The 17636-nt window shown below is 45.3% G+C and overlaps 3 protein-coding genes across 11 annotated transcripts; 1 reads left to right on the forward strand and 2 right to left on the reverse strand.

Annotated features, from left to right (window-relative positions):
• Window positions 1-223: 223 nt before the first annotated feature.
• Window positions 224-4235, reverse strand: Usp5 (ubiquitin specific protease 5). 2 transcript variants are annotated; one of them, XM_070215827.1, is made up of 3 exons: window positions 4119-4235; window positions 3376-3933; window positions 224-2303 (listed from the first exon to the last, which is right to left on the reverse strand). In XM_070215827.1, exons 2-3 carry the CDS (start codon window positions 3887-3889, stop codon window positions 337-339), a joined length of 2481 nt encoding a protein of 826 aa, XP_070071928.1. In that variant the 5' UTR covers window positions 3890-3933; window positions 4119-4235; the 3' UTR covers window positions 224-336. The 2 variants fall into 2 exon arrangements, with proteins under 2 accessions (XP_070071928.1, XP_044250481.1); XM_044394546.2 differs by lacking the exon at window positions 4119-4235 and having other exon boundaries at window positions 3376-4012.
• A 379-nt stretch (window positions 4236-4614) lies between these two features.
• BtbVII (BTB-protein-VII) lies at window positions 4615-16228 on the forward strand. Of its 8 annotated transcripts, none has more exons than XM_070215822.1 (8): window positions 4615-4692; window positions 5655-6199; window positions 6260-6661; window positions 7114-7357; window positions 7442-7698; window positions 7776-7884; window positions 13155-14353; window positions 14994-16228. In XM_070215822.1, the coding sequence occupies exons 2-8, from the start codon at window positions 6029-6031 to the stop codon at window positions 15369-15371; spliced, it is 2760 nt and encodes a 919-aa protein (XP_070071923.1). In that variant the 5' UTR covers window positions 4615-4692; window positions 5655-6028; the 3' UTR covers window positions 15372-16228. The 8 variants fall into 8 exon arrangements, with proteins under 8 accessions (XP_070071923.1, XP_070071922.1, XP_017000891.2 ...); XM_070215821.1 differs by having other exon boundaries at window positions 4646-4752; XM_017145402.3 differs by having other exon boundaries at window positions 4646-4752; window positions 7442-7686; window positions 14994-16227.
• A 329-nt stretch (window positions 16229-16557) lies between these two features.
• Window positions 16558-17636, reverse strand: ND-30 (NADH:ubiquinone oxidoreductase core subunit S3). Its single transcript, XM_017145407.3, has 3 exons — window positions 17477-17636; window positions 17338-17412; window positions 16558-17277 (listed from the first exon to the last, which is right to left on the reverse strand). Exons 1-3 carry the CDS (start codon window positions 17538-17540, stop codon window positions 16613-16615), a joined length of 804 nt encoding a protein of 267 aa, XP_017000896.2. The 5' UTR covers window positions 17541-17636; the 3' UTR covers window positions 16558-16612.

Raw genomic sequence — 17636 nt, forward strand, 5'->3', positions numbered from 1 at the left:
GGTATAAAATATTTACAAATCATTCATCAACTTAGAAAAGGTCATAAACAATTATGAATTCAGTGCCACGTAAGAATTTGTCAATTGTAATTACACTCTTGCATCATCTTTTCTTCTTTTCCACTAAAAAATATAGAATTACTAGCAATTTTTTAACCAAAGATCTTTATAAATCTCTCCTTAAAATCATTACTTTCCTAACTAAACCATTTAAACCTCATAGTTCTGTGTACAATATGTAGTTTATTATTAAATTCCATTCTTCAGGGCGCATAATATTAGTCAGCGGGTCTGGTTTTTTAAGGATTGGACTGAGATCGGTCTACGGGCTACTTTCTACTGATCGCGCATGTAGAGATACAGGTAGCCGAGGTCCTTGGGCGGATTCTGCGACTTGGCCACCTTGCTGTCGTTGAAGATCACCCACTCGCCCTTCTTGCGGATGTGGCAGACGTAGTGTCCCACCTGGGCGGAGGTGCCCATGTGCGAGATGAAGGCCACTAGCTTATACTTTCCGCCACCATCGCGGTAGTTGCTCTTATTTGGTTCTGATGAGGCAGCCGCATTTGATTCGCTGACGGGGGCAACTTCCTCAACGGCAATGGAGTCGGCGTGCGAGAAGATCCAATCGGTGGCACGCTCCACATTCCCATCGGTGGCTTTTAAAGCGGCCACAGCCTGCCGCTCGTCGAAGCCCATGCTCATCAGCATGGCCAGGCTCTCGGGATTGGCCACAAACTGGCTGGCCGCGCAGTCGCCAATGCGATTGTTGGGCACCACAAAAGGCTCCGCGATGTCCTCGTCGGCAATGTGCTCCATTAGCCAGTTGGAGGCCGCCTCCAGGCCGCTGTTCTTGGTGTGAAAACAGGCTCGCTTGCAGGCCTCTGGTGGGAAACCCATGGTGAGCAGCTCCGACATGACTGCCTCGTCGAAGGCAAACTTCACCTGCTCCGCCGCGGGCTCGGGAAGAGCCTCCTCGCCAGGTTGTAAACCACCAGCGGAACGCCAAGTGCTCAAATCCAGTTCATCTGGCATATCCACCGAGACATCCAGCTTCTTGGGCACCCAATCATCGCCCAGCGTGAACTTTCCCAGGTGAATCATCAGGCAATCGGGCATTGTGGCCATTCTAGTGATCTTCCTGGCATTTGTTTTCCCTTCAATGGCAGTGGAGTAGAACTGCTCGATTAACTCCGGCCCAAAGAAGCTCTCCAGGCACGACTGCAGCGGCACCTTGTGCCTCACGATGTCCCGCTCCACCAGCCGTTGTCCCGTCTCGCGGGCCGCCTTCTCGCGCTCCTGAAACTCGCGCACTTCATCCAGATTGGTGGCCTTGTCCAGCGGAATGGGCAGCCGGAAGCTGTACTCCTCGCGCGTCTTGTACTTCACCTTCCGGCTGGCCAAACACTCGACGCGATCCTCCAGCAGAAACTTCAAAGCATCTGCGGGATTCCGCTGGTTGCGCGAATTCCTGTCCAGCAGGGTGAGCAAATGCAGATAGAAATCGTTGGCATCCTGCTGCTGTTTGGTACTGAAATCGGGGTGATTTTTGCCCACAATGTTTTTAAACATGGCCGGCGAAATGCCCGTGGAGTGATCCGAATCCAAGGTGTTCTCCGAAATGCTGCTGTACTTGCCGGACTGCAAACCGCTGCCCAGTTTGGCCATCTGAATGTCGAAATCGTTGGCGGGATCGCTGGGAAACTCGCTGAAGTAGCGCTGGGCTCCGGTGCCCACGTAGCGCTGCTGGAAGTCGGGAATGGTGAAGAGCACCTGCATCACGCTGTTGATGTAGCACGAGTTGCCCAGATTGCGCATGCCCGTGTAGCCCGGTCCCGCCAGCGGCTGCAGCTCACTTTCGCTCTCCGTCAGCGCCGACCACTCGCCAATGCGCTGGTTAATGTCCAGTTCCAGCTCCACCATCGACTTCTCGCTCTTCTTCATCGCCGCCATGTTGATGCCAAAGTGCGAGAGATGCCGCTCGAGGTGGGGATCCAGCACCATGTCGTCCTCGGGATAGGAGAACACATCCGACTTGCCGTCGGCGGTGATGGTGCCCAGTTTCACGGCCAGCGGATAGCCTGTGACCCGGTAGTGCTCCACGGCGTGATCGTTGCCACCGCTGCCGTCGAAGAACTTGCGTCCGCACATGATGGAGCCGTCGGTGAGGTTCAGCCAGAGGTTGTTCGTCAGCTCGCACTTCTCGCACTGCCAGCCGGAGGGGGGAATCTTCTTGCCGTTCTCCAGCTGCTGCAGGTTCTCCGCGTACTTCGAGGCCTGACGCACCTCGCCATCCCAGGTGCCTGGAAAAGGGATATTATTATTATTATTTAAAATTAAATTGAAATTGAATACTTTTAAACAATATTTCGTTGTAAAGTTACGGAGGTTTATTTTCCTTAAAGAGATTCCTACATTTATATTCAATAACTATTTAAATCGTTTGAAAATTAATGAAATGATCAAGTTTCTAGATCATATTAAGTGTTCTTAATTGACTATTAAGTTTAATTACTTGTGCTTCTAACTTTACTTGAATTTAGATAAATTGCCCAACATTTAAGAATAGGAATTTACATTTTAAAATAATATTTTGTAACAATAGTTTGATGTATAGTTATGGAGGTTTACTTTCCTTAAAGAGGTTCCTACTTGTATAGTCAATAACTATGTAAATCGTTTGAAAATTAATAAAATGCTTAGAGTTTAAGTTTAAATTAAGTGTTCTTTATGGACTATTAAGTTTAATTACTATTTTTGCTTTTAACTTTACTTGACTTTGAATAAATTGAACATCATTTAGAGAGCTTATATAGAAAAAGAGGAGTCATTTAAATAGAAAATCGAGATAATGTAAAATTCCTACGAAGATTATTTATAGTGCCATCAAAAGAGTGATGTAGGATATAATAAATATTATAGATTGAATATTTAAGTGCCAATATAAAGTATTATGAGAGTATAAGATGGTATAGGATATTATAGGTATTATAAATTGGATATTTAAGTGCCTAAAAAAAATATGATGAATCAAAAGAGTGATGTAGGAAATAATAAATATTATAGATTGGATACTTAAGTGCCAATATAAAGTATTATGATAGTATAAAATGATATCGGATATTATACATTTTATAAATGTGACATTTAAGTGCCTAAAAAATATAAGATTAATATATAGAGTGTTTTAGGATAAATTAAGATAAATAAAGTGATATACAATAGTATACTTATAATTCCAAGAAAATTAAAATGCCATATGATCAAGTGAATCATATACTTTTAATACACATCTTCTTTTTCTATAGATAGGTTCCCTTTTTGTTGGATTAACCAGAAGTATAGTCATCCAATGACACCCATCCCCAGACTCACCCATCAGCGTGGCCTTCTCCAGCTTGGCAATGGCCGAATCGGCGGCCAGAATGGCCTCCACCGCCTGGGTGACGCGCATGGGCAGCTCGGGATCGGGATAGGGCAGCTTCTTGTCCAGCTGCGGGGCCACCACGATGCTGTAGGTGTCCTTGATCTCGTACTTCTTGGCCATATCGGAGTCATTGTAGCCGCCCTCCACGCCGATGGCCAAGCGGGTGATCTTTCTCTCGGGTCCTCCAGCCTCCGGATCGCATTCCGCCTCCGGATCAAGGCCTTCTTTCAGCGTCTTCACCCGCTGGATGTGCAGGAAGACCTGGTTTCCAGTCTTTTCGGCATATTCACGCACATACGACTCGCCGAAGCCCAAAAAGCTGTGCAAACACACGTACAAACCGGTGGGCGTCTCGGGATTATCGTACGAATAGACGCACTCGTCCTTGTAAATCGGAGGACTTCCTGTCCCAGATGCGCAGGGCACGTTCACCTTGGATAAATGCTTGCGTAGTTCCTCCATGACGCTTTGTGGAATTCCTCTGGGCAGAGCTTTTTACGCATAAACTACAAAAATCGAATGTGAAATAAATGAATTTTTTTTTTGAGATTTTTTTTGCAGCTGCTGCTTAGAGATGAACAACAGGCAAATGCATCGATACCGGCGAGCAGGGAAATTGGCAACTATCGATGGTTTCGGGTGTTGTTTTTACTGTTTTTACGCAGGCATAATAACTATTATTACTTCGTACCTGTTACTAACGAGTTAGTCGTACGTTTCAAGGTGTTTTTACACTATTTTACTTCCCAATAGGAGCCAATTATTAAAATTGGCCGCTGCAAACTATCGCTTCTTAGTACAATACTGCCATCTCTAGCCAAAACCAACAACAAATTCGCGAGTCATAAGGGGAACCGAACTAGTTCCGTTAAGTTCACAAGTTCAGCAAAAGTATGGCAACGCTGTTTTAATTATTAATTCAAATTTACAAAATAATTTAAAAATTAAAATTCATAATTCTTTAGTCGATGAATTTGGATGTTTCTTTTAAATTTCATATTCATGTATTAAAATATTTCATTAAACATGCACGGAAACATTTACAGTATATCTTAGCTTTTTAACAACTGCTGCAATTTTCAACGATTTTTAAAGTTTTTGGATCAAATACATTTAATTAATTCACATTTAATTAATGATAAATAGAATACATTTTGGTATCTTTACCATACCCTTCAACGGCCACACCGCCAACTGACCTGCCAACTCGCGTCAGGCAGTGCTGCCATATAGTCACAAAAATCTTTCGCATAAAGAAGTAAAACGTAAGAATTTTCCAATGCAATTTTCGCTGGGAAATCGGCATTAAAATAATGTAAAAAGTGGTAAATAAGTTGGCGCCTACCGACCGGCATGCAAAAGCATTGAAATCCAACCTGTGCGACTAGTTTTCGGTGTTGTTTTGGCCCTGCATAAATTTGTTGCGCGCCATTTTGTTTTTGGAAAGCAAAAAAAAAAAGACAACAGCAAAAACCTACCACAAAAAGTCAAAGTTTGTAAAAGCCAAAGAAAGAAAGCGAGTAAAAAATGGGAAATCTCTAGAGGAAAATCAAGTGAAAAACATGTGGCGCTCCGCTAGCTTTGTGTATCAGTTTTATTCCAACAATACGCATACGAAAATAACGCGCGACATGCACATAAATAAATGCCACTGAAAATATCGATACGATGAATAAACGAAGAAGAAGCGACGATTAGTACGTCGTCGGCGGTCGTCTGTGTGGGTGAGAGAGACGGAAAGAGAGAACGAGGTGGGCGGATGGGTGGGGGGAGGAAGTAAGCCAGCGAGAGGGGAGTGCGCGGGGGCGCGTATATAATTACGTCATAAGAATCAAAGAAAATTCAAGGTCTACAAGCGCTCAACGGGGCTATACAAAAGCCACATATTTCGTTACGTTCTCGGTTTTATCAAAAATAAAACTTTGGCCAGCAGAAACAACAACAACAAGTATGGCAAGTGCAAGTGTGTGTGCGTTTCATTTTCGCGACTGTATAATTACATACACACGCAGCCCCCCGTTATTGTTGTTGTTTGTGGTTTTCATTTCTTCCTTTTTTTTGTAAGCGAAGAGGAGAGCGCGCAGCTGTGATACAGAAGAAAGGCAAAAAAGAGAGAGCGCGAGAGAGAGGAGTGGGAGAGCGGAATTTGTTTTTGAGCAATTTGTGTAACCATCGATAATGTTTGATTTATTAAAACCCCATTTTTTGTACCCCTTTTTCATTGCAGTGACTCGCGATGCGTGCGGCCTAGAAGTCGTCACCCCCCCTCGAAAAAAAACACCGAAACCCCGACCTCCCCGACCAACACACACACACACGCACACATCTGCAAGCTGCGATTGTTCATAAATTTTAATTAACTCAAAAAGGCGGAGGAAAAAAGAAGATAACAACAACAAAAGGCGAACAAAACACCGGAAAGCAAGGAGAATTAATAAAAATCAATAGAGCGGCGAAGCGGGAGGCGATAAAAAGAAGTGTTATCAGTGCGAATTAATTGGCTGCAAAGAAGAAGAGGGGAGGAGGAGGAGGAGCAGGAGGTGGCTCCCGGGGCTTGAGGATTAGGGAGCTCCACATCCGCATCCGCAAACCCCCGCCAAGATGTCCGTGCAGCAGTTCTGCCTGCGGTGGAACAACCACCAGCCGAACTTCATCTCGGTCTGCTCCTCGCTGCTGCACAATGGCACCCTGGTGGACGTCACTTTGGCCGCCGAGGGACGCCAGCTGCAGGCCCACAAAATAGTGCTCTCCGCCTGCAGTTCGTACTTTCAGGTGAGGATCTCCTCCTGACCATTTTACCTCCCAAAACTAATCCTCTAATCTCTTCCCTAGGCTTTGTTCACCACAAATCCGTGCCAACATCCCATTGTCATCCTGAAGGACGTGCAGTACGATGACCTCAAGACCATGGTGGACTTCATGTACTACGGCGAGGTGAATGTCTCGCAGGAACAGCTGCCGCACATCCTCAAGACCGCCGAGATGCTCAAGATCAAGGGTCTGGCGGAGATGCCCACGGATCCGGCCAATCTGACCAAGTCGGACAGCAAGTCATCCACCGATGGCACCGAACTGGTGGGCGCCTCGGGCGTGGGCACCGGTGCGGGCACTTCGGCTGGCAGCCTGGGTGCCGCCAGTGGCAGCAGCGTCGGCGATTCCCTCTGGAGCAGCAGCGAGGCCCAGCAGTTCCAGCAGCAGCAGCAACAACAGCAGGCGGCTCAGCAACAGGCGCAGGTAATTATAAGAGCCCTGCATAAATGGATTTAAAGAATTATTCTGATTTTTTTGTTTTATATGAATGAAATAATTAGAATTTTGAGTTTAAAGAATTTAGAATTGAATGAATGAATGGCATGAATTCCGAAATAATTCAAATGAAAATTTTTTTGAAGAAGAAAGGGCCATCATTTTGTTATTAAATCTGCCTGAATTTTATTTACTAAACAGTTAACCTTGATTTGTTAAAAATTTTCCACTTTTTGTTTTCAAAAAATAGCACAAAAAAAATATGGCAAATTTATAAAAAATTATTCATTCATTCTATTCTAAATGAATTAGAAAAACATTCAATTTATTTCACATAGAATTGAATTAAACAAATCAGAAATTTCATGGCTCTAGTAATTATTATAAAATTAATAGTAAGAAAATTGTAAAAATAATATATTTATTTAATACAAATATAGCAACACCATCACCACCAGCAACAGCAGCAGCTGCAACAGCAGGCGGCCCAACAGCAGGCCCAGCAGCAGGCTCAGCAGCAACAGCAGCAGCAGCACCATCACCACCACCATCAGCAGCAGCAGAGCGGACAGGCGCAGGCGGCGCAGACGCATCACCATCAGATGCGACGCACGCCGTCGCCGCTGAGCGCCGGCACTTCGCCGGCCACCAGGCGCAAGCGGTTGCGCAAATCCTCGAATAACGGTGAGTTGGAGTTGGGTAAAGCATCGTCAGAGAGAGATTTTAAGCTATCAAAGTACCAATTAACTGGTTTTAAATCATCTACAGGCTCTGGCGAACGCAACAATGCGGAGGAACAGCACAACAGCTCCCTGGACGCGGGCAGTGGTGCCGGCAATGCCGGTCTCAGTCTCGCCCAGATGAGCCAAATGTCCTTCGGTGCTGGCGGCGGTCTAGCCGGCCACTCACTGCACGCGGCCAAGCTGCTCAAGGAGTCGGCCAGCGCTGAGCTGGAGCAGCAGCCGCAGGATTCGGATCTGGACGACGGACACGGACATTTACACATGCAAATTGTAATGAAATTGGTCACGTTAACCTTGTAACCTCGTCGGTGGAGCTATTTAACTAATTGGTATCTCTTTTCTCGGTCTCAAATGTGCAGAAGCCCGAAGTGGACATTGGCGGCGTGAACCAAACGATGCCGTTGGACATCTCTGGAGGAACCACACCATCCGAACACGATGCGCCGAACTCCCAGTCCTCGCACTCTGGTAAGTCGCTAAAAAGAACTCGAAAGCCAGCACACTTTTCCATCAAAACTCATTGTTCATCGGGTAGGAATCTCATTCGCCAGGATGGGTTCTTTTTTTTTGTATATCGTTTCTTAATTTTGTTTGCCATGATTATTTTTGAAACACAAACACAGAATACAGGAATTGTTAGAAAAAATTAAAAAAAAAATTAGAAGGGTTATAAATTAGAACTTGAAAATTATCGATATTTTCGATATTTTTACAATATCGTTAAAGATGTTTTCCAGAGAAAACTCCTTTTTAATACCGAGAAAGAGCAAACTTTCGATATTCTTTCAAGCTCTATTAGAAATGTTGTAAAAATATGGATTGACTAGAAATACAAATACAGAAATACAGATAGAACTACTGTCTATAGACCCAAATAAAAGTAAAAAGTATTATTTAAAGACTGAAATGACTGATATTGAATAGTCTCAAACTTTATATCATATTACAAAAGTAAATCCGACTACTTTTCGGGGGTCAACTGAACTGAAAAGCACTAAAATCTAATCCAATCTCAACCACTGTGTACTCTCGATTCACCCATCGAAATAGTTGCCCACGATCATACTTCATCCGCATATTTCACACACGAACGGTGCCATTTCGAAACTATTTCAGTACACAGCGCTTGGAGAAATGAATGCTAAAGCTAAATATGAGATCTAGCATACCGATTATCCATTACCGATTTACCTACCGATTAAGTGCAACGAAAACAAACACCGAAAAAAAAATATTTGTGAAATGCCGAAATTTTCTATGTTTAACTATTTATTGTGTATTGTATTCCAAAACAAAACCGAATCCTGCCTGAACTTGGGAATGGGAGAGAGCTAGCACAGAGTCCAAAACAAAAACCAAAACTTCCAAAAACTAAACCTATGATTTTTGTTTTTTCGATTGTTCAATTATCGATTTTTCGATTAATTCTTTTTTTTTCTTTTTGATTTTTGTTTTGTGGGAATTTCAAGAATAAAAGAAACAGCGGTTTCCGATGATAATGATTTAGCCTTAGCAATCTTTCCTCTACTACCTACCTCTAATGTACCTATCTATAAAGCTATAAACTGTCTCAGAAAGAACCAGACTATCTATGACCTGACTACCCGATCCCTAGATCCTAGAGCCTAGAACCCTTTAGAGCTAGGAGAGAGCGATCTCAACTTCAATTTCGAAGGAAATGCCTCCAGTTAACCAGAACCAATCTTTCATTCGCTGTCTCTCTCTCTCTCTCCCCTTCCCAGGTCTGCAATGGACAGTTGTCGATTCCAACTATCCGCGCTTCTCCCTGCCCGCCTGCCAGTCCAACTTGCTGGGCAACGGCGGTGGCGGCAGCGGTGGTGCCGGTGGTGCCGGCGGCAGCCAGAGCAGTGGTGCGAATAGCACCGGCGGCGTTAATAGCGATCAGCGGCAGCAGCACGAGGCGGCCCAGCAACAGGCCACCTACTACCAGCAGCAACAGCAGCAGGAGCAGGCCTCCGCCTCGGGACAACAGGCCTACTCATCGCAGATCATCACGGTGAACAACCTAGTCGGCAGCTATGCGACGGCCGCCCAGAACCTCTCGCCCACCTCGCCCAACGAATCGAACATGGTGCAATCGGTCTACAGTCAGGGCCCCACGCCCACCCAATCCCCCGTGCATGCGGGCGTTGGCGGAGCCAGTGCAGCCGGCGGTGGAGCGGGGAATGCCGGGAATGGTGGAGTCACAGGAGGAGCGGCGGTCGTCAAACGCAAGCGATCGGTGAATCCTCAGGGAGATGAGAACTTTATACGCGCTCTGGAGGCGGTGCGCACGGGAGGCATTGGATTCTGCAAGGCGGCACGACTGTATGGAGTGAACAACCGAACTCTGTGGCTGGAGTACAAGAAGCGGGGCTATCCGGTGTCAAGGCCCAGCATTAAAGCCCGCGTGGTGAAGCAGGAGCCGAATCTGTCGCCCTCGCCGACGCCGTCGACGAATCAGGGTGATGATAATACCAACGAGACGCTGGGCATGCAGATGCCACCGCAGGCGGAGACCCCAACGCCGTCGCTCATGTGCACGCCGCATCATGCGGGCCTGGGAAGCGGCGGAGCAGGAAGTCTGCCGGGCGGAGGAAATTCCCACCCGGCCATTGGAGTCATGAGCCTATTCGATCCGCGGTACATGGACTCACCGGGCAATGTGCACTCGATGACGCGGCAGCGCTACATCGAGGCCACCGGCGGCGGAGGAGCGGGCGCTGGAACGGGCGCCGGAACCGGGACCATCAACGTTAATCCGGCCACCGCCATGAATCTACAGAGTATTAACTTCAACTCGATATAGAATACGATTTCGAGCCAGGCGGGGACGACGGCCACTCTGCTGCAGGCAGCCGCCGTGATGGCCAGCGCCAGCGAGCCAGCTGGGGGGGAATCCCTGAGCATATCAGCCATGCCCGTCTCCGTTCCCATGGGCATGGCCCACAGTTTCCTCATCAACAACTTTGTGACGGTGGCTGCACCGCCGACGGTGGGCCTGCAGTACTTGGACAAGTCGTAGGTGCGCAAATCGATTGATACAGGTATTAGAGCAACGGCAGCAATCTAGTGTATATAGCGGACCGCTTTTACGGCAGAGTGGCAATAGGATAAATGTCGGCCAAGGATGGAAAGGAGAGGATCAGAAGGAGCAAATCGTATTCCTGCGCTGAGCTGAGCTAAGCAGAGCATTACGATCGAAAAAGGACTAAAAAAAGGAGCAGCAGAAAGCCGACCGCACTTGTAATAATTTCTTAGAACCTAATTCCTTAAGCTTAAAGTTTTGAACCCTACATTTTTACCATTGTTAACTAAGAAATCGGTAGTACAGATCTTCGATATATATATATATATTAGCTATATTATGTGTAAAAGATAAATGTAATTGTACATAAATTATACAATTTTATTAGTGTTAATCGCGAACATCAAATGATTTGTAAAGCAAATGCAGCTAAAAAGAAAAGGTGCTGTGTGCCAGCAGCCGATCAAACCTTGCGGAATCCGTTCCATATTCCACTTTTTGTAATGCAAACAAGCAATGGACGAAACCAAAAATTCTATCTGTAATCTGTAATGATAAACTTTAAGGACAAAATGAGATTTATTGGCAAATTTCTGGTATACAAAAATTCAAAAGCCCACATCCTGCGGTTTGCTAGGCTCTGGCACATCAGAAATAAGTTTTCTTCCTCGTTTCGATAAAGAGATTTCATTTCTGCACTTGTGTTACAATAGCAAATATCAGTATGTGTGTAGGTATGCATTATATTTAGCTTCCCATCGCAATGTGTGAACATTTTCTGTGTACAGCGAATCCACTCTATTCGAAGCATAAGCGTAATCGTTAGCGAACTCCTCCACAAACCGAAAAATGAGATCCGAGGATCGCAGGACCGCGTACAATAGACTAAGCTATAGAGAACCGAACCGGATATGTATGATAAATATGTACCAATCAATATATGTGTATATATATTTATATTTGTGAATGTATCCACACACCTATTTTTTCATTTCTTTCCGAGATGTTTTCGTTCAAGGTGTCAGTCCCTGTTTTTTGATGGCTGCGCTGGCACAAGGTTTTCACGGTGATCGACTCTAGGTTATATATTTCCAAATCCGACAAACAACATATCCAAGTGGGGGGTAATCTTTCGAGGGGAAAACTCATATATATATTTTGGCACTTGTGTGTTTTTGTTCCACGACTTTTTCCTTTGTACATAGAGGTAATGTACATATAGAGAGAGAGAAGGCGATCGAGATCGGTAATGGATTACAAGATACAGAGATACGCAAACAAACGAAACTTAAAGATAACTCGTAACCACCCAAAATCCTAAACGGAGACTGCAGCTAAAGGCAAATAGAAAACCAAAAGAAACGGAAACAAACGGAAAACGCATACGATTCCGGTTATGAATAACGATTACGAATAGTGTGTTTTTAATACGATTCATATAAATAATGTAACTAATAGAGAACTTTTTATATTGTGTCAAGGCATACTAAGAACTAAGCGTGATTTGTTAGAAGTCATAGAGTAACGTAAACTTTGATAATGGACTTTTATTACACTCGCCCACAAACACACATGATATACCATACCATGCGGGATCCCTACGATCCCGAAACCGAATCGATCCCAGATCACAGAACCGAACAGAACCACGGAAACATACATACACGGATGAAACAACGCGAAAATAGCAGAAACAATAAGCAAATATTACTAACTCTGTTTCCTAAAATTGCAAAGTACCAATAACTACGCTAGTTATGTGTGTTAAATATATATATAAATTATTTAAATCAGCGCAAGTGCATAAATGAACCGATTGTATTATAAGTTGCATGTACCATACCAAGTAATGCGAGCCCCAAACGAATATCGAGATGGAACGAACATTCTAGACTGTAGTCGATGTGCAAGAAACGAATAAACTTTCAAAACTACAACGTACTTCAAACTCGTATTCCCCTGGCTTCATTTTCACTTTTTCTGTTTCGAAAGGCACGGTTTAAAAAGAAAACAAAAAAAGAATCAAATCCTGAAAAAGATATTGTATCTTTTGGATATCTTAACTTCCAAATATACCCAAAATATTTCGAAAAATGTGCTATATTCAAAGATATAGTACTTTTTGGATTTCTTAAAATCGAAAAAGGGTTCCATATCTTAAAAAATATTAATTAACATGTTAAAGATATGATTTTTTTTCTCAAAATATTTACAAAAATGTGCTATATTCAAAGACATTAAAGTTATAGTACTTTTTGGATAACTTAAAATCGAAAAAGGGTTCAATATCCTTAAAAATATTAATATTTTTAAGTAATATATTCAAGATATAATATATTTTTCTCACAATATTTCCAAAAATTTGCTATATCCAAAGATATTAAATATATATTTTATTTTGGATATCTTAAGATCGAAAAAGGCTTCCATATCGTTAAAAATATTAATTTTTAAAAAAATATATGCTGAAGATATGATATCTTTTTCTCAAAATAGTTCCAAAAATATGCTATACTCTAAGATACTGAAAATATAGTACTTGTTGGATATGTTAAATTCGAGAAAGGGTTCAATATCCTTAAAAATATTAATATTTTAAAATAATATGCGAAAGATATGATATCTTTTTCTCTTTTCTAATCCCAAAGCCGTGCCTAGGAATTATAAACTTAACAAATAACTAATCTCCCGAAAACCTCTTCCCTTGCAGAACCGAGTCCAGCGCATGCCCCTCATCCGCCGCATCCTCCTCTGGCGGCCGCCAGCAGCAGCAGCGGTGGCAGCGGCAGCTTCGAGCGCTCCTTCAGCATCGGAGGCATCGGATCGACCGAGTGCGAACCGGATGGCACGCCCAGTTCGCCGGTGGTGATGGGCACGAAGCGCAACCGGGTGCTGACCCGTCAGCCGCGGGTGAAGCGGGACAGCGACAGCATCTCCTCGACGAATCAGATATCTCCGGACACGGCGGCCACCACGCTGGACTTTGATCCTTTTAATGCTGCCGGAGCCACGAGTGTTACGGCCCGGGATTACTCGACCACTGGGTCGTCGCATCATCTGCATCACCATCAGCCAGCGCATCATCATCACCTGCTGACCGTTCCGCCGCGAATCGAGCGACATGCCTCCGAACCGGCGCCCAGTTTGGGACCCTCCACGCCGCACCTGCTTAGCGTGCCGTCCAGCACACCGTATCTCATCAAGCAGCACTCGGACCCCCTGCTGCCCCGCCAGTCGGCCCTGCAAATGGCAGGCTCCAGTTCTGGGTTGGCAAGCGGCAGCAATCCGTTTGCCCCGCTGCACCGCCAATACTCGCATCCGCTGTCGGGCAGCAGTGCCAGTGCCTATGTGACGCCCGCGCCGCTCCACCATCCGCACCACATCTCACTGCCCGAGTCCATCTACGCCTCGGGCTCCCCGCCGCCGGCCGGCTCCTCGCAGTACCTGGTGCCCACGCGTGTGGTGGCCCAGTGCCCGGTGGTCTCCAGTGAAACGGCTGCCACGCCCACGAATGCCAGTCCGGGCTCCTCGTCGACCGTTTCGGCTGCCGTCTCCGTGGTTACCTCGCCCAATTCGGGGCTACAGAATAGTGCTAACCGACATCCTTTGTCGCCCACATTCTCCATTGGATCGGATGTGGCCCACGAGCGGAGGTCACCGCATTCACCAACTGTCAGTAGATCACAGATTGTGGAGGGGCGTGGCAAGCAGCCGGGAGAGGCGTCCAACGGAGGCGGCGGCGGCCAGTCGAGGCTAAGGAATTCCAAGTCCGCCTCGGGCTCCATCAGCGGCAGCAGCAGCCATCATCATCTGCATCCCAGCCAGGCCACCATGAGCAGTTCGTTTGAGCATTTGCCCACGCTGCGCGTCAAGAACGAGGAACTGCAGCGATCGGTGTCGTCACCTCAGGTGGGTTTTTCAATATTTTGCAGATTTCGCAATTTAACACACATGTTAAAAATGTGTAAAATTGTATTTTACAGTGTGAGCAAAGTTTTTGACATTTGTGTCAAAAACAAACGTGTTAAAATGTGAAAAATAATTTTTAGCACACACAGCTCACTTGTGTTTTTTACATAATGTGTTGATAACACGACGTATTTTTTTACACACTGTGTTTTTAATACAAATGAAAATTACATTTTTTGGACATTAACGAATTGAAGGGAAAATGAAGAATCAATATTGGGCCAGGATTATTTTTAGCCGTTTCAAAGCAAATATGATTTTTTTTTCAACTACAGAAAACCGTGAATGTTTCAGTTCAACATATATTTCTGACGTTTTAATGTCAAAAACTCATTGTGCTAAAAACAAGTGGTGTAAAAAACACGTCGTGTTAATAACACAAAAAAACTGTGTGTGTTATTTATGTTTCTAACATATGTAAGCTACAATTTTTAACACACATGTCAATAACTTTTTTTGAACTTAAAACTTTGACATTTAATATGTTAATAACACAAGTTTTTTACAGAGTGTGTTATTTTCCGAGCCCTGATATTTTGTACATAAAAAGCATTTATTAATATTTTCTTAACCTAAACAGACCCAACGGGAGATCATTACCCTGGAGAATCCGCGTTCTAGTCACTGCCCGGTCATTCGACCAGGTCCTGCGCTGGGCTGCAACTTCTGCTGGAACACCATCGATGGGCATGGACGAATTTTGCGACGCAAAACGAAGTACCATTGCCCCGAGTGCCAGACGAACTTGTGCATTGTGCCCTGCTTCCAGGAGTACCACGAGCGGCTCAACAACGAGGCGGCGGCAGCGGCTACTTCTTCAGCCAGTGGAGAGAATCAGCTGAACAGCAGCAGCAGCAGCAGTGGCAAGGCCTCGCCGTATGTCTCCTCCGCCGGCAGCAGCAGCGGATCAGCGGGTGCCGCAGCAGCTCGTCATTATACCAAGACGGAATCGATATAAACTGGAGCTGCCGTGGCTAAGCCCGCACATTTGTATTTGTGGCAGGATGGCCGATGGTGAAAAGGGTGAACCGCTTGTAGGGATCTTGGAGTCCTAGGTTGCCCCACCAGGCCGTCGTCTGTCGAATTTGTTTTTTTGTCAGCAGGATGCGCAAAGCAACCTGCACAACCGAAATTTTCATTTGTTGTCCCGCCAGTTTCACTGTGCATCCGGTCCTGGAGTCCGGGCACATGGATTGCGCGGAGATGGGCGCCCCAAGTGGCGCCGGAGATTTGTTTTTTGAGCCGTGGCTTCAAAGCGCACGCAGCCATTTGTAAAGTAACGAAAAAAATACCTTTTTGGACCACTCCGCTGGAAAATGCGGAGTGCAGAGTAAACTTTTTTGTAAAATCTAAAAGCTAAATGTAATACTATGTTTATGTGTGTGTGTACTATATATTATATATGTGTATGTTCTTGTACAAAAAAAAAAACCAACAAACAAACGAAAAATCCAACAAAAATAAAAACGTTCGACGACGTTGGTGCAGCCAAGCGGTGTGCGTGTGTCTCAGACTTCTGAAGCTCGAATTACGATTAGGTTTTCACCAAGTACAACTATTACTACCCCTGCTCCGGTCTAAACTTAAGTATGTCCCTGTATGCACCTGTACTTTCGCCGGGCACCGCTGCGCAGGCGCACGAATTGTCAAGAGGCCCACAACAGCACACGACACTTGTTTTACCACAAAACGTTTTATATCAATGTATATGCACACGTGTGTCCCCTAGGGAGAACCAGGTCCTGGAGATTCGTTTAACTCTGAGTGTAAACTACTATGTAAACAATACGGAAATCAATAAATAATTGTAAACCCTCTGGTTTGATAAAAATAATTGGAGTTTCTCTTGATAATAACGGTAGAGCTTGACAGTTTCTTTTTTCTCGATATTTAATTTAATTTAATTTTTTCCCTCCAAAACATTGATATTATCGAATCGATACTATCAAAATATATAAAATATCGATCATTTTCAAGCTCTAGATTGCAGAAAACTAAAATATTGAAATATATTGACAGTTTCTTATTTCTCGATATTTAATTTGGGTTTTCCCACCAAAACATCGTTATTATCAAATCGATACTTACAAAATATCGAAAATATCGATAAACTCAAAGTTTTTCCTTTTTGGTTATACCACATCTCATATTGATCTCGTTTTATTGATCTAATTACCATTTAACAAACCGACTGGGGGATTACTTCTTGGCCGGATCAGCAGCCTTGGGGGGCACGACCTCGGCGGGCGGGTTGGCGTTGCGGAAGTTGGGGAACTGCTCCCACGGGGCCGACAAGTCGAACTTCCTGAACTCCTGGGCCAATTCCAAAGGCTCGCAGACGACGCGCTTCTTCTCATCATCGTAGCGCAGCTCCACGTAGCCGGACAGAGGGAAGTCGCGGCGCTGGGGATGTCCCTCGAAGCCATAATCGGTCAGGATGCGGCGCAAATCGGGGTGGTTGGCGAAGAACACGCCGTACATGTCCCAGATCTCGCGCTCGTACCAGTTGGCCGCCTTGTGGACCTCGCAGACGGAATCCAGGGGAGTCAGCTCATCGGTGTAGGTCTTGACGCGGAGGCGCGAGTTGTAGCGCAGCGACAGCAGATTGTAGACCACCTCGAAGCGGTGCTTGCGGCAGGGCACATCCACGCCGGCAATATCGATCAGATTGGTGAACTGCGCCTGGTGGTGATCCTTGAGGAACTGCAGCACCGGCACCACGCCCTCGGGGGCAATCAGCACCTCCAGCTCATCGCCAGCGGTCAGTTGGACCTTCTGCACGTACTTGGGCAGGCACTCGGCCACATAGCGACCGAAATCGGAGAGATGGGAGCGAGCAACTGCATCCGGCTGGCGGACAGTGGCTGTGGAGGGAATATGGGAGATGTAGTTTGTGCACTGGGATGTAGTCTACTGATACCCACGCTTATCCGCCTTCTTGGGCTCCACGGGCGCCGTGCTGGCCATGCGGAAAGCAGCCGATCCTGCAGCGGGCATCACTAGAATTTCGAAGGGTTAGAAAAGATCAGTTGGAGTTCTGGTTTATCCCGGTTGTTTACCCACCATGTTTGGCCGACAGAGCGGCGACTGCGGCACGGGCGCCCAGATTCCTAATTAGAGCCGCCATTCTGCAAACTGTTCAGCGGGAATTCAACAATTTCCACCAGCTTTTGACAATTTATGTAATGTTAAAATAAAATGTCAATATCTGTGTTGTTGTAGC

Source organism: Drosophila takahashii, chromosome 3L (genome assembly GCF_030179915.1).
Source record: "Drosophila takahashii strain IR98-3 E-12201 chromosome 3L, DtakHiC1v2, whole genome shotgun sequence".
Taxonomy (NCBI): Eukaryota; Metazoa; Arthropoda; class Insecta; order Diptera; family Drosophilidae; genus Drosophila; species Drosophila takahashii.